Genomic DNA, 14,322 nt, shown 5'->3' with positions numbered 1-14,322 from the left:
CCACAAGAAGGGGTAAACATACCCACCAGCACCAGGCTGACTACCACAGCACTAGACAACTGTCCAGGCAACTGATTAGGAGCAGTTTCTAGCTGACTCAGGGCCAGGTTGAGCCAGTTTACACATGCATACAAAATACTGTGAGGTCCCTCAAGGACTGCACAACACAGGGCAAAGTGAGCCCCCTATCAGGGAACAAGAGATTGCTTTGGAGATTCTGAATTCAGGTCAAATTCACCCTTCCTTCAAAAGAATGCACAAGCAGGGAAAAGAAGGAGCAAAATTTTTTCTGTCATTAATCCTCATGTTCAACTGCTTTTCAGCAGTTTTGCAACAGAAACACAGCACTTCAAGCTTACATAGGCACTAAGGCCCTGCCTTTGTGGAACTGGCTTGTAGGTCTGTGCAAAGACTAGCTATTTTGGTTACCTTTCTCCTTGCTCAGGTGCACCCAGCTCTGCCAGATGCAATGGCAGAGGCAATCAGTTCCGATGCCAGAGTGGTTTACAGTGACACCAAGCTGATGGTTTGAATCAGCATAACTGAATATAGCAGAACCCCAAGCGTCGTTTCTCACCTTGGAGCTTTCCCAGATGGGCCAGAAAAATATATAATCACGGTGTCCTTCCTGAAAAAGAGATTCAAGTCAGTGTCAGGGCACAGATGAAAGGACACCATCTCTTTAGTAGAGGTGCTCAGGAAGGACCAAAGCTGCTGCCTGGACGCTAAAGAGGGTCTTGACATCTGCCATGCTAGCACATTGCCCCAGGCCAGCAATCGAGCAGCCACGCAGCTAGAGGGCAGCAGGACACCCGGCACTTGAACCGGGGCTGCAGTACAGACAAGACAGTAACATGGTTAAGAAGATTGAGCTGAAATTTTTTTTTTTTTTTTTTTTTTTGCAAAACCAGCAGTTTGTTGGAAAGAGTTCAGCAGAAATTCCTCTCCAGCAAGAAAAATAAGAAAAATCTGTTTGCAATTTGACATCCGTGAGTTACATCAAGGATTAATTTGGCCTGTTAAATGTACAATGTAGGACAACCATACCAGATAGGATTTAAAAATTCTACCCTTTCTCTGTCATCCTGGACCTATGATAACAGCGAAACCTGTGATTTTTTAAAGGAACATAGAGTTAGAGCTACTCAAATCCACACCTTTTCAGTAAACTTAGCTGATTTATAGCCAATTTGTGCTAGCTAGTAAAGAATTTCCTGGTTGATATACTGCATATCTTATAAGCAAGTTTAAATTCTGTTATATAAGAAGAAATATTACACCCTGCAGATCAATTTACAGACCAAGTATAAAATAACATATAAAAATACGAAAAGAAAGTCTGATGAATTCAATTATGATGAATTCAAATTTTGTTTCAAACAGAAAAAAAAGCGGATTAAAATTCATTTTTGTTGACTTTGATTAGCCAACAACTAAGCTGTAAAGCAGTGTCCATTTAAAAAGCCATTATCTAAAGAGACAACATATTTGCTTTTGTAACATCCCTCATGCATTGATACCTGACATGCAGTTCAGTAGTGTTTCGACACGCGATGACTTCCTTTGCCAGAACAAGAACAGCATTCAAGGAAAGATCGTTGTTGCTCAGACTGTGAACATGAGGAAGAGCACAACATCAGCTGCTGGACCAAACAGCACGCTCTTTTGTTATGCAAATGTCCTCTGCTCCGCACCCAGACACCCTGAAGCAGACATTCTTTTAGTTAGGGTATTTCTCCAAAACTTCAGAATTTTGCATTTATGTCCCAACAAAAGCACAGTCAGATCATAGCTCTTCTCTGCAAGCTATAGCTCCCATGAACTTAGAACCAGAGACACTTCCTCTATGTGCAACAGAAGAATCATTAACCATTCTTGGGTTAGGTAGGGAACGTAGTTTATACCTGTATGATTACACAACTGACCCACTGTGCAATTAAACTTGCTATTATAACAAATCCAATTTAAGTATGGCATATTAAATTAGTGCGGTCTAAACCCTCACATTTAAAACATCCCCGAAGGCATGATACTAGCAACCTCTGAGGATTTATTCTTTAATTGCACATTTATTCTGTTTCATTACTTGTTGAACTTCATTAAACATGAAACATAAGGTCTTGGTTCTACAAATCCTCTGCCTGTTCGCAGGGCCACAGCACCATCCCTGTGAGCCTCAAAGGAATCATCCATGACAACAGCACTGGATGTGTGTAATAGAAATGTGTAAAGGAATGAGGCTTACAAATTGTACTGGCTTTCTACCTCTTCCATATGATAAGCTGTTTCACTGGGAACAGGCTGGCATTTCCCACAAGCTGTTATCCAGTGTGCCCAGAAAAGCAGAGGAACAGACACATCTCCCCTTTCCTTCCTGTTTCTGCCACACTTTTAAACTGTTCTAATCATACTGCAAAGTCAGTAATTAATTTCTGGATGGGATCCAGAATGGGATTCACCTGCTTGCGGCTGGGGGCATGTGTAAGACCTTTAAAGACAGTCACACCCTTTTAACTGAAGTAGGCAGGCAGCACTGTGGCTTGGACTTTCTGCAGGGGTAGCACAGCTTTGTGGCTATCCCTCTCCAGTAATGCAAATTACACTGAGACACCAACACTTGCAGCAGTTCTGCTCTGCTCTGCCTGCCGCTGCTTAAACTGCCCCTGCTAGCTTTTGAAAGGCTTAACAAATCCCTGAACAAATCAGGCTGGTTCTCTCCACCAAAACAATGCAGATCCATGTTGAGAATTTTCCTAGCAGTCAGTCCCTCTCATTCAGCACTGTGTTGTTACAGAAGTGTAAGAAGAAGTACAGGAGAAGAGGGCTAGCAAAAAGGCTGGGAAGACAGGGACAGAGCCAACCTCTTTTATGCAGAGGTGAGGCATCTCAGTCTGAGCCTGACCAAGGGGAAGAGAAGTGAGGAGGCAAGAAGAGGAAAAAGTCATGACAGGTATCAAGTTGAACATATGCATTGTAATTCCTGGAGCGGTGTCAGGGGTGCCAGGATTCCTTTCTGATTATTTTAAAACCCCTCACTAAGAACTGTGAGGTTGAGTCTATCTCAAACTCAGCCAGGCCTCCAGAACAGCCCTGCTTGCACTTAAATGTCTGTGCCTCAGCTTAGTGTCCCACATGTCCCCCACTGGCATCTATAAGAGTGAGTGTCACCCCTTACAGAGACATCCAGCAACTCTGCTCTGATGAGGGTTTAAACTCTCTCTGATGTTACTCTTGGCTTCATAGTGGCTACCATTTTTAATAGGTTTAAGTCATTTTTACTCACTCTATTTTCTTCAGCTTCTCCATTCTGGAAAACAGTTCCATCATCCTCTTCAACTCCGGATCCCGTATCTGATTGTCCTGCAAGCTGCACACAGATTCATTCTCATTAGTACCCAAGGCCCCCAAAGAACGAGCAGTTGATTTGAAGGTCATTGCCACAACACACTCACTTTATTTCCTCAAGCTGAAGGTACTGTGATGAAGCCTGGACCAAGTTAGTCATCCCCTCAGCTGTGATGCTCCCACCTGTCAACCTGGAAAAAGAAGGAATCATTCAAACCAAGCAGAGGGAGGACTAGCATCCCCTGCAGCACACAGCCAGCCTGTCTCAGATGTGTGCCTGCACCGCACACCCAGCACACTAACACAGAGAGGAGGTGGCCTGACTCTGCCACCTGCAACCAACTTTATACTCCTTTTCAAGCACAGCAATGCAAAACTCCTCGATACCAACATAAAACACGAGCCACACGTATCCATGGTGCTCTGCAGAGCACTGTGTTAGTCTCTATGCAGTGCTGCACAGCACAGATCAGCCTTGAGTGAGCTGATGTAATTAAACTGCAACACAGAAACAGAGGACAGATAGAGGGAAGGCTCTGACCTTACAAGCAAGGACTTACTCTAGTTTCTTCAGGCACCCCATTCCTCGTAAGCTCTTTGAAAGAGCAGCAGCAAAGTCATCACCACATTTCCTACTACGAAAGCTAAAACATGAAGAAAAGGGAAAAAACATAAACACACCAAAAAACTAAGTAAGTTAGCCCACAGAGTGGGTTAAAACACAATTAAAAAACAAAGCATTGAATTTCTTTCCTAACAGCCATTTTATTATACTCTTTTTTTGCAGCATCTTTATCTCTTCAAACATGTTTTTAGAAAAAACTTTAAACTTGCACATCGACTGCAAATATCTCGAGAGACAGCTTCTGCCTTTTAGTACAGAGACACCATGTGTAAGTGCTGCCACAGATGAAGAGTCAGCCCTACTGCATGTCCCACCAGAGCCAGGACCCTGGAGACAAGGGACGTCACACAGGGACAAACCAAACTCATACAAACAGAGAGTGTCTAACAGCTGTCAAGTTACAAGAGGGTTGACTTCAAGCCAGATACTTTAAATTTGGGTGGCAGAGTAGCCAGAGTTGTCCAAAATATAAAAGACACAAGGTTTTCAGGGAAAGGGCCTCTTTTATAGAAGGAACTGGTGGCATTGGAACTAAAAAACAGACAAGGAGTTAAGCTTTCAGGCACACAAGCTCTTCTTTGAATCAGCTGCAGAACGGATGGATTGCGGGATGTATTGGTGCGAAGCACCCTGGGCTGCACGTCTTCCACAGTGTGTTTGGGGGCCATGAGAGCAGAAACCCACCTATGGCCCTGTTGCCCTAAGTGCCTCTGCCACCATCCCCTAAAGCAGAGGGAGTCAGGAACAAGCTGCAGAGGCACCGTGGCATGATGGACAGGGCCCACAGTCATTGGGAACATGCCTGAGGCAATGCTGCTTCTTTAGACAGGTTCTGTACAAGTAAAATGGAGCTGAAATGCTTGGGGTCCCACTGTTCTTTGCCCACTCTTCCAAGAGACAGTACTCAGAGTGCTAGTATCCTGCAGACCATAAACAAAAGCAGGCACAGACTTGAGTGTGTACAAGCTGAAGAAGAACTCCCAAAAATCCCCTGTTCTGTTCTCCTAAAGCAAGGGAAAAGCCCAACCATCCTCCGGCATCTGCCTAATCTGCTCTTTGAAAGCAGAGGACTCCATGCACTGCCTTGTGCCTGCATTAGCAATTTAGAGGTACGATGTATCATCAAAAAGCTTTTCTAATGGTAAATTAAATGGTATTCCTATTCTTCCTAATGGAGGCAGAGATCAATTGCTGTCCTTCTTACAATGACAGCAATATCCAAGAATAGCAGTTTTCACATCTCTGTTTCTACTCCTATGTTTCACAGCAGACATCATCATTCCCTTCAGGTCAAAGTAATACCCTGGCTGCTCCCAATCTTCTCCACATTAGCAAACTCTACGCATGTTCCTCTAAATCATTCACAGAAATACAGAATGAGACCCATTCCACAACAGGATCCCACAAGTCCTCCTAGCATTACAGCAAAGCACTGATAGAGAACACCCAAGAGTGCAGCTGTCACCTCCTGTTCATCTGGTTTATGGTGATTTCACTTAGATCACAACTTTCTCATTTGCTTGCAGAATTTCCCCAGCCTTTGCATTGTCAAGAAATGTCTACGATTCTCTCTCTTATCTACTATACTAACTACCCTGTTGTTTGATTGTTTTAATCAAAACAAAGAAACTTACAAAAAATACAGCCAGAATTGATTAATCACCTTCATATCCTTCAATCACTCATAAAGTCATTATTTCATAAATTTATCAGAATTAATTTCATAAATTTAGCAGAATCAAAGTTATACTGTCTAGATCAGAATTTCTCACATCTTCTTTCTCTCCCTTTTAAAACAAACACCAGGATTGCCCTTCCAACCTCTTAGCCCTTCTGTCCACCCACCAGCTCATAGCACTCAGTGTGTTTACCTCAAGCGTTCTACATTTTTACAGCTGGCCAGAACCTCCAAACAATCAACGTCCATGAGACATCCTGCGAAATCCAAATGAGTCAAATCCTGGACCGAGTTTATGACAAAAACCAAAGCTGACATGTCCAGAGGTGTCAGTCTAAAGTTTTTAAACTCATACTTGAAATTCAGCAGGCTTGCAATGTGCTGGGCTACTTTGAGGTCTTGTGTTTCAAACACGCAATGGCAGAGCTCAATGACCTTAGGCCCTGTCAGATGAGTGGCTGCCAGTTTCTTGAGAGACTGCAGGATTGTGTCCTGCTTATCCTGTACCCAAGCTTCATCTTGTTCAGCTAGCAGCATGAGAAATTTCCTGCATTCTTTTGACGACAAGCCTGAGAGAAAGATGTGAAAACTCTCCATGAACTCAGTCTTTGCCTTGTTCTTTAAAGTCCACTTTGACTTCAAAGAGAACTTTTTCTTCAGGTAGTTCTTGTCCACCGTCTTACTTACCATGAGACACAGTGCTGCAAAAAACTCCTGCAAGCTTAAGTGCACAAAGGCATAGCCAGCCTCTGGGCAAGTGCCACCTGTCTTCACATCAAAGACAGTCAGCAATCCATGTAAGGAAGCAAATTCCTTCACGTAATCTGGAGTATCACCAACATAAAATACAAGTTTCTTATCTTCCAGGCCTTTCAGTGCAAGATCACACAGGCCCAAAATGGCCTTCTTATTACAGTTCAGCTGAGTCTCCTCATCTGCATGCTCTCCCTGCTGTTTGTTTATGAAGATGAGAAGCATCTTGATATAAAACTGTGTCATAGTCTGAGGAAGCTCCACAGTCACCTGATGTTTAAGGAGCAAATACTCCAAACAGATGCACACAACATGACACAGAGCAGGGATGAGGCACATGCTGAGAAGCTTGGTGTTGTTCTTCAGGTGAGCAATGGCTTGTTCTTTGAATGAATGCTGATGAAAATAGTGGCTGACGTATTCCTCAACTTTCTCATGGTCAAACCCCCAAATTTCTGCTAGCAGATCTACTGTGTTTAATAAGAAGTCAGGTATTCTCTTAGGTCGGCTGGTGACCAGCACTGTGCAACCAGGCAGAAGCTTCCCATGACAGAGGTCTGCAAAGAGCTCACATATGGACATGCAGGAGGTAAGAGTTGGGCCTTCCTTAGAAGAGGATGACACGACCATGTTAGCTGCAAACTCATCCAGCCCATCAAAGATGATCAGTGTATGCCGGGCATTTTCCAGGAGATACTGGAACACTGCATCAGGGCTGTCTTCTGGCTGAAGGAACAGGTCAAACAAAAGCTCCTTCAGAGTCAGTTTTCTCTTTAATAAATTCAGCTGCCGAAACTCAAACAGGAAAGTGAAGAGAAACTGAGGTAGGACACCTTCTGCCCATTTCTGACAAATCCTGTGCATTAACATGGTCTTGCCTGTGCCTGGTTTACCAAACAAGAAGATCACCTTTGTTGTGCCCAGTCTGCCCACACTACGAAACAGATCTGACACTTTCACAGCTGTATCCACACATTCTTCTGGTTCAGGAGCACCTCCCACATCCTCTCCGGGTTTATCTGTTCTCTCTTTTAAGCGGGAGGCTTTGCTCTGTCGAATTACAAGGTTGACAAAGGCTTGGTTGAAAGCCACCGGCTGTGTTTGTTCCTGTGCTGCTGCTCCTGCTGCTCTCCTGCTTCCGTATCTCCAGCAGATAGAATCGATGAGGAGATAGCGGTACTTTGCAGCTGAATCTGGGAGAGAAGACATAGAGTGAGTGTGAGGGTAAAAAAGTTAATTCTGAGTTGTGACAGATCCAAAATACTACCATTTACAGAGAAACAATGTCCCTGATCAGAGCCTGCTCCACAGAGCTAGGTAGAGATGACAAAGTTTGAAAACATGAAAATAATACATAATTTTTCCTGTTCTTGCACAGGGGCCAAAGAGGAAGAAAATTCAGGGAAAAGGTGAAACAGCTTCATATAGAAACTAAATCTTATTACCTCTTTAAGATGAGAATTAGGTATTGGTGTATTATGCATATAATTCCCACGTTCACTAGTTCCCTGTTGACCCATGCTGGCCTTGTGCTACACCTGGTCACCTATTTACACCTTGAACAGACACAGCTTTTGCTTTGAGAATCTGAGATCCCCAATGGTATCAGCTTCTCTTTGTTGAAGAGAGAACAGTGGTGATAATTAAGGGTACTCAACACCTTCTGAAAAACCCTATCATCACTGCTCAGGCTACCCAGTCTTTCCTGGAATTACTCTGGCTTGACTTTGTCATCACTCATCTATTCAGTTTACTTTTTTTTTCCTCACTCATCTACTCATTCTACTTTAGAGTGAGCTGAAATCATACAAGTTTTTAATGTGCTAGAGAAACTGTGGAGCCTTTAGTGGGTTTTAAATTGTCAGTATGTCTCCTGATTTGGTTAAAAAAAAAAAAAAGGCAAAGAAATACAGGGATGACCAAAACTGAATCACACTTCAAGGAAGTTCTTTGCCTACGCCATCTGCATCCCTACTCCTCAGGTAGATTTAATATCTCTCTGAAATCAAAATGGAGGTTTCTTGTTATTTGCCAGGTCCCGTTGTCTGTGTATTTTATAACCTATTGCATTAAGAGTTTATGCAGTTACTAAACAAAAGTTTCCTTTGATGCAGGACATTGATTTCTTAGGTGTTTCTGCAATGAAGTTGAACAGGTCCTTCCTCAGAGAAAAGCACACTACTGCTCTGCTTCTGGAACACCTACATACCTAGTTGTTGCTGTTTAACAGCCTTATCACTCACAGAGCTTCTGCGACGGCGACGGCGAGCAAACCCTGAAAATTGAAGTCAGAAACATGTCAAAAGAACATTCTGAATGGCCGTTTATTAAAGCTGGGCAAGACTCTCCAGCAAAACATCTGGGGAGCTGAAGTGGCAAAATCAAAGAGACAAAACTATTCGCAAATTCAGGCTGAGTTTACAGAACTACTTTTGCAAATGTTGATGTAAAAGAAGAAGTGCATCTAGGTATACAGAAAGACAGCTTGGGCTGGTTCTCGTGAGCCTAATCCATCCTCTTGTCCCACCTTGAACATGCTACAGCTCTCAGGGGTGACCAAGGGGTCTGGGCTGGTTTGAAGACACTTAGTAGTGGACCTCCCTGAACTTCTCCAGACAATTAATTCCAGCACTTCAGTTTATTTATATAGATCTTCCTAGTGGATAACTTCAATCTTGCCTGCCATAGTGTGATCTGCTACTTGCCTGTTCTATCCACTTGAGTGTTTCTGCACAGAAGTCAAGCAGGTCCCTCCTCTTCCCTGGGACATATGATCAGCTACAAGGATTCAACATTTATCTAACACTGGAATACGACTTCTGTGGTTCACAGAGCTGCTAATATCCAAATCTTACTGTTCCCAGACAAGAGCAGCTGGGACATCAGAAATAGGGAGGTACAAGCTCCTGGTAGAAACCTGGCTTTGAAAGTCTTTGCAGGAAGCAATGTGAATTTTAAAAGGCATGTTTTGCAAGAAATGTGTTAGGTTTAGCAAATGATGCTCACATTCTTTTGCTCAATCCCCTCATTTTCTTAAGAGCACAGTGCTAAGCAGTGCCAAAACCTCAGCAAAAAACTTTTAACAGCCCATCAAAAAACATCCTAGGAAATGACCCTACTTGCAGCACAGTTGCTGGAAGGGGAAAAAAAAAAAAAATTAGGTATGTGCAATTCTGGGTTTGGAGGAGCATACAGAAGTAGAGAGAGCATTAAGGGCTACAGACAGACTAATCAAAGACTTACACCACAAGCACTGCAAAGCTACATAGGGCATTGGAGGGACTGGTTCTGAGCATATGAAAGGAAAGAAACCTAGCAGATTTAAGACAGATAAAATACAAGTAGCAGTATCACACATCCCAGCTACACACTGTAGCAAAGATGACAGCCCAATTTCTTTCAATTGTTCTCCACTCCTCCTCAGGATTTAAGTCCACCCAAAACAGGATAAGCCCACGTGGATGGACCTGAAAGAAAGCAGAAGCGGGAAATATCAATGCCTAGACATATCTCAGCTCCACAGAAAGTTTCCTTGTGAGCAACTGGCAAGATTGACCACCTACTCACTAGGGCAGCACAGCAGCTAGCAGCAGCAGTCTACCTGCAGAACAGAAAGGTCACTTTTGTTTTTAGGATCTGAAAACTGCATGTGACACACAAGACACAGCATTTGCAGTGCCATGACTCAGAAGCAGTCTATGAGTGAAAAGCAGAGGCCAAAGTGTCTCTGACCACATGAACAACTGGAACTGCTGTCTTAGTTTGGGCTGAAATAGAGTTAATATTCCTTTTCAGGGACTAGATGAGTGCTGTGTTGTGGATTCAGCTTTGGGTTTGGTATGAGAAGAATGCTGACAGCACACTGGTGTTTTCAGCTGCTACCGAGACTTCAAGGACTCTCCGACTCCCCACGTCCTGCCCGTGCGCAAGGGCACAGGGAGCAGGGAGGGAGCACGGCCACAGCACCTGACCCTGACTGGCCAGTGAAATATTCCACACCATGGAACGTCGTGCTCACTATATAGAGGAGGGGTGGTTGGGAAGGAGCTCTCTCTCTCTCTCTCTCGCTTCCAGGATTGCGATTGTGGGATCCTGGTATCTCGGGGTCGCTGGCCGGGAACGGGCTGGGGGTTGGTCAGCGGGTGGGGAGCAATTATGCTGTACATTGCCTGGTTATATATTTCTTTTTGTTTTCCCCCCATCATCATTATTGTTTTCGTTTTATTGCCATTATTAAACTGTTCTTATCTCAGCCTGTGAGTCTCCCTTCACCCCTCTAATCCCCTCCCCCATTCCCAGGTGGGGAGGGGGAAGGGAGGGTAATTAGCTGCGGGGGTTGGTTGCTGATCAGGCCCAAACCACAACTGCAAAGAATAGATTGGAAGCTATCATTTCAAATGGGTGGGGCCAGCAGAGATGGGCAAGGCAGAGAGTGCTCACCGCTCAGGGTGCACAGTGATAAAAGCCTGTCCCTGTCTGGTGGGAAGCAGGGAATGCAAACAGCCCGTGCAAACACACACGTTATAAGGTACTGAGGGATCTGGCAAACCTCAGCAAGAACCAGAGCCAGTTCTACAAGAAGCTCCTGTTGCTGCGAGTGTGAGCCTTAGTCCCCAAATTCACACAGCAGGAACAAAAATAAAGAGCAGCTTTTTCCTCAAATCATCTGTTTTTCACCGATGGGCAAGCCAGCACCAATCTGCTCCCTGCCACCAACATTAAGCACCTCTACAGGACACAAGACCTGCCCTTTGCTCTCTGCACTGCCAGGGTCCCAGCTCAGTGACTCCTCCACGCTGCAGCCAGCAGTACACACGCTCCATTTCCTGCAGTTTCATTTTCCCCCAGCACACATTTCAGGAGTACTTAGCAAACTGATGGCGGCTGCCTGTGATAATCTGGATTCCTTTTGCTGCTACCTTCACTATCCTCTCACCAAGCCAGATGCCAGAATCACACCTTTTCTCCCTCTTTCTGCTGTGAGACTCTTCACACGGGGAGCACCTGGGCTGGTGTTTCATTTTCTGGAAACTGAGTATCCGGTGAGTGAGGAGGCAACTCAGAATTCAGCAGTTTCCAGTTATTGCAGCAGCAGTTACATGAGAGCCCAGGGACATTGCTCAGTGGTGGCACATACCTTCAGTATTTTCACACTGCACCGAAGGCTTCTGATGGACATCTGGGTGATGGATGCTGCTGCAAAGTGCCAGGGGAAGAGGAGGGATCTTGAAAATAAACCCCTCATTTCACAATCTGCACAGAGTAGGAAGGCCTCGGTCCCAAATTCACCCTTGAAGAAAGCCCTAGAACTACTACTATCCATTCTTTTAAATTCTGATTCTGACAACTCTGCAATGGTTTCTGCTGGATCAAGTCCTGAAGAGTCTTTATGCTCTTCCTTTAAAAGGCAAACCAACATCCTCCACCTATCCATGAGCCAACCACAGTAAAAACACAAAAAGCAGGGATTTTGCAGAACGGGTGCAAGACTCCTTTGGCTAGAGAAACTAAAATGAGTGAGTTTCTTAGCAGAGTTGGGGCCAACACGGCTTTTTTTAAATTCAGGGAGAGAAAACAAAACAAGTGAGGTTCATCTGGAAAGGACCAAGAACAGAAAAATCAAACCTGAAGTTGCAGTGGCTTCCCCACACCTTGCCAGTGCTGTGGCCAATACGTGGGACATTTCTAGCCCTGCCCAGCCCATGGGCAAAGAAGATAAACTCCAAGAGCACAGCAGTCCAGGGTCTGTTCCAGCCTTACCTTTCTGTACGGACGACTGGTCACTCACATCTGTGCATACTTGTTTCTGGCTTAAGTTACCTAAAGGAGCTGGATTGGAAAGAAATACAGTTACTGAGAGTGTCCTGTTCTTGAAATCTGGGGTGCTGCTGGCCGAAGTCAAAGGGCAAGCAGCTCACAACACACACAGTGGTACAAACCAAGACTCAGTGTAAGGGCTGATACAACCCAGCCAGGTTTCAGGCTCCCCATCTGATCTTTTCCTCTCAGATTGCTTGAAAAATACAGTTAACCTCTGGTTTCAAGGGAGAAGTGAAACAACTTTTCCCTATGATACATACAAACTCAAGAGCGTGGGTGGCTTTGGCTGACCTAAAACCACAGTGCAGCCAAAAAGGGAAGCCCTACTTTCCTCCATTCCTGCAAAGGGGGTGTTTTCTGTTGGCAGTCAGTCAGCAGCCCAGTCAAAGGGCCTTTTCTGACCCATTGCATAGCTCAAGCTGCCACAAAACCCCACTCAGTGCAGCCAGCTCCACAGACAACATTCACAGAGCATCACAGGGAGATCCTGCTCAGGACAAACAAGAGTCCGCATACCACCAGGACTCTTCTGTTTGGATAAAGTCATGCCTGAAAGCACTGCTCTCCAAAATCAGAGGGGAAGCCTTCATACATTAATTCCTCTCTCTGTCACTTCCACCATTACTCAGTTGGGAGCGCAGTACTCTGGTATTTCTAGCACTAGCATCAGTGCATAGCAACAAAGAACAAGGCTCTAAATCAGCACACGTGCTGTGCCACAGCCTTACACAAAATCCGTTCAACAGCTCAGATATCCTTATTCTTGCCCTGAGTGCCATGTAAAGCATGCTGGAAGATTCAATCCTGCTACTTCTCCACTACTCATCCCAAGCACGTCTTCTTTTTTGAGATGCCTCAGCATTAAAAGGCCGAAATCTGTTTCAGCTTCAGTCCCAAGAGAAAGTCCCCATCAGTCCTTGCTCCCTGTTGCTTTCTCTAGTCTTTCTCCTGTTTCACCTCTGCAAAAGTAACTGCTCCTGCAGTCGGTTGCCAAAGGCTGCATCCATCCAACTGATGAAAGTAGCGACAAGTTACTGCAAGCAGCATACGAAAGACAGTGCCACTGAGAACGATGCATTGTGTAAGACTTCCTGCGAAGCATGATGTTAACAGAAAAGAACTAATAACAAGATAAAGTAACCCAGTAAGGGAGAGGTGCAGCTTAGCTGGTGCCACAGGCTTTCCTAAAGGAGAGCACGCGCACACTGCGTGTAGTCTACAACATAACATGCGGTGTATTGACCACACTCTTCACAGATCACGTTATTTTCCCTAAAGCCACTGCCTCCAACTGCTAATGAGACACATGGGGAAGTGGTTTTCTTGCGGTGCATTTAGGACTTCTGTATTTCTTGCCCTTCTGGATAAGGAAAAATAATAAAAATAATAAAATAAAAAAATAAAGTAATAAAAAAAAATCACGGAAAAAAAAGTAGCACTTTTTTCTTCTTCAAATAAATCTATAGAAAAATTCATCTCAGCTTTATTGGAGAGGGGATGCACAATTTTTATTGGTTTTGGCTTTTTAGCAGTCATTTTTATTACCTCGTGTTTCTAAGCCAAAAGTTGTGCTTCCAAGAAAAAAATACCACAAGAAATTTCAGCAGTTTCAAAACCTTCCGTAAAGAAATGTGGAACAGAAAACTTGTCAAAAACTTTCCCACCAAGAAATATGGACTGAAGCTAAATTTTCCAATTAAGAAAATCATTGCCATCAAGAAATTCCTGAGCTACTATTGCATCACGTTTTCCCTTTCACAGCTATCCTATTGCTGTCTACTCAGTCAGGATAAGCAATCAGGAATCCCTACAGCACAACACCTTTTTCCCCGTATTTCAAATAGACTCAGTGTCTCAAGAATACTATTTTCTCTCTGGGCAAAATGACTTTGTCCTGGGGGACACTTCCAATTTGGGAATCCAGGTGATATGACCACACAGGTTCCCACAAGGTCCATGGAACCTTCCATCCTCAAATCAGGCCAGTTCTTACTGAAAGAGCAAAGAAAGTGCTCACCAACACCATCAAGGCATAGCAGTGGTGAAAAAGCACGTTGGAGACTGTGAACTATTTCTGTTTGCTGGCAGTAACTGTTTTTGG

General features: G+C 44.3%; 1 protein-coding gene across 1 annotated transcript in view; it reads right to left on the bottom strand.

Annotated features, from left to right (window-relative positions):
• NLRC5 (NLR family CARD domain containing 5) overlaps nucleotides 1–14,322 on the bottom strand; it is a 52,313-nt gene that overhangs the window by 32,347 nt on the left and 5,644 nt on the right. The window contains exons 4-11 of the mRNA XM_042797599.1: nucleotides 12,162–12,221; nucleotides 8,611–8,676; nucleotides 5,842–7,594; nucleotides 3,906–3,989; nucleotides 3,453–3,536; nucleotides 3,284–3,367; nucleotides 1,521–1,610; nucleotides 578–628 (exon numbers count right to left, since the gene is read on the bottom strand). Coding sequence (XP_042653533.1) covers nucleotides 578–628; nucleotides 1,521–1,610; nucleotides 3,284–3,367; nucleotides 3,453–3,536; nucleotides 3,906–3,989; nucleotides 5,842–7,594; nucleotides 8,611–8,676; nucleotides 12,162–12,221 — 2,272 coding nt within the window. The remainder of the gene's footprint in view (nucleotides 1–577; nucleotides 629–1,520; nucleotides 1,611–3,283; nucleotides 3,368–3,452; nucleotides 3,537–3,905; nucleotides 3,990–5,841; nucleotides 7,595–8,610; nucleotides 8,677–12,161; nucleotides 12,222–14,322) is intronic.

This window comes from Tyto alba, unplaced genomic scaffold, assembly GCF_018691265.1.
Source record: "Tyto alba isolate M040663 unplaced genomic scaffold, T.alba_DEE_v4.0 Super-Scaffold_26, whole genome shotgun sequence".
NCBI lineage: Eukaryota > Metazoa > Chordata > Aves > Strigiformes > Tytonidae > Tyto > Tyto alba.
Note: the sequence above shows the minus strand (reverse complement) of the source record. Positions and strands in the feature narration are given on the sequence as shown.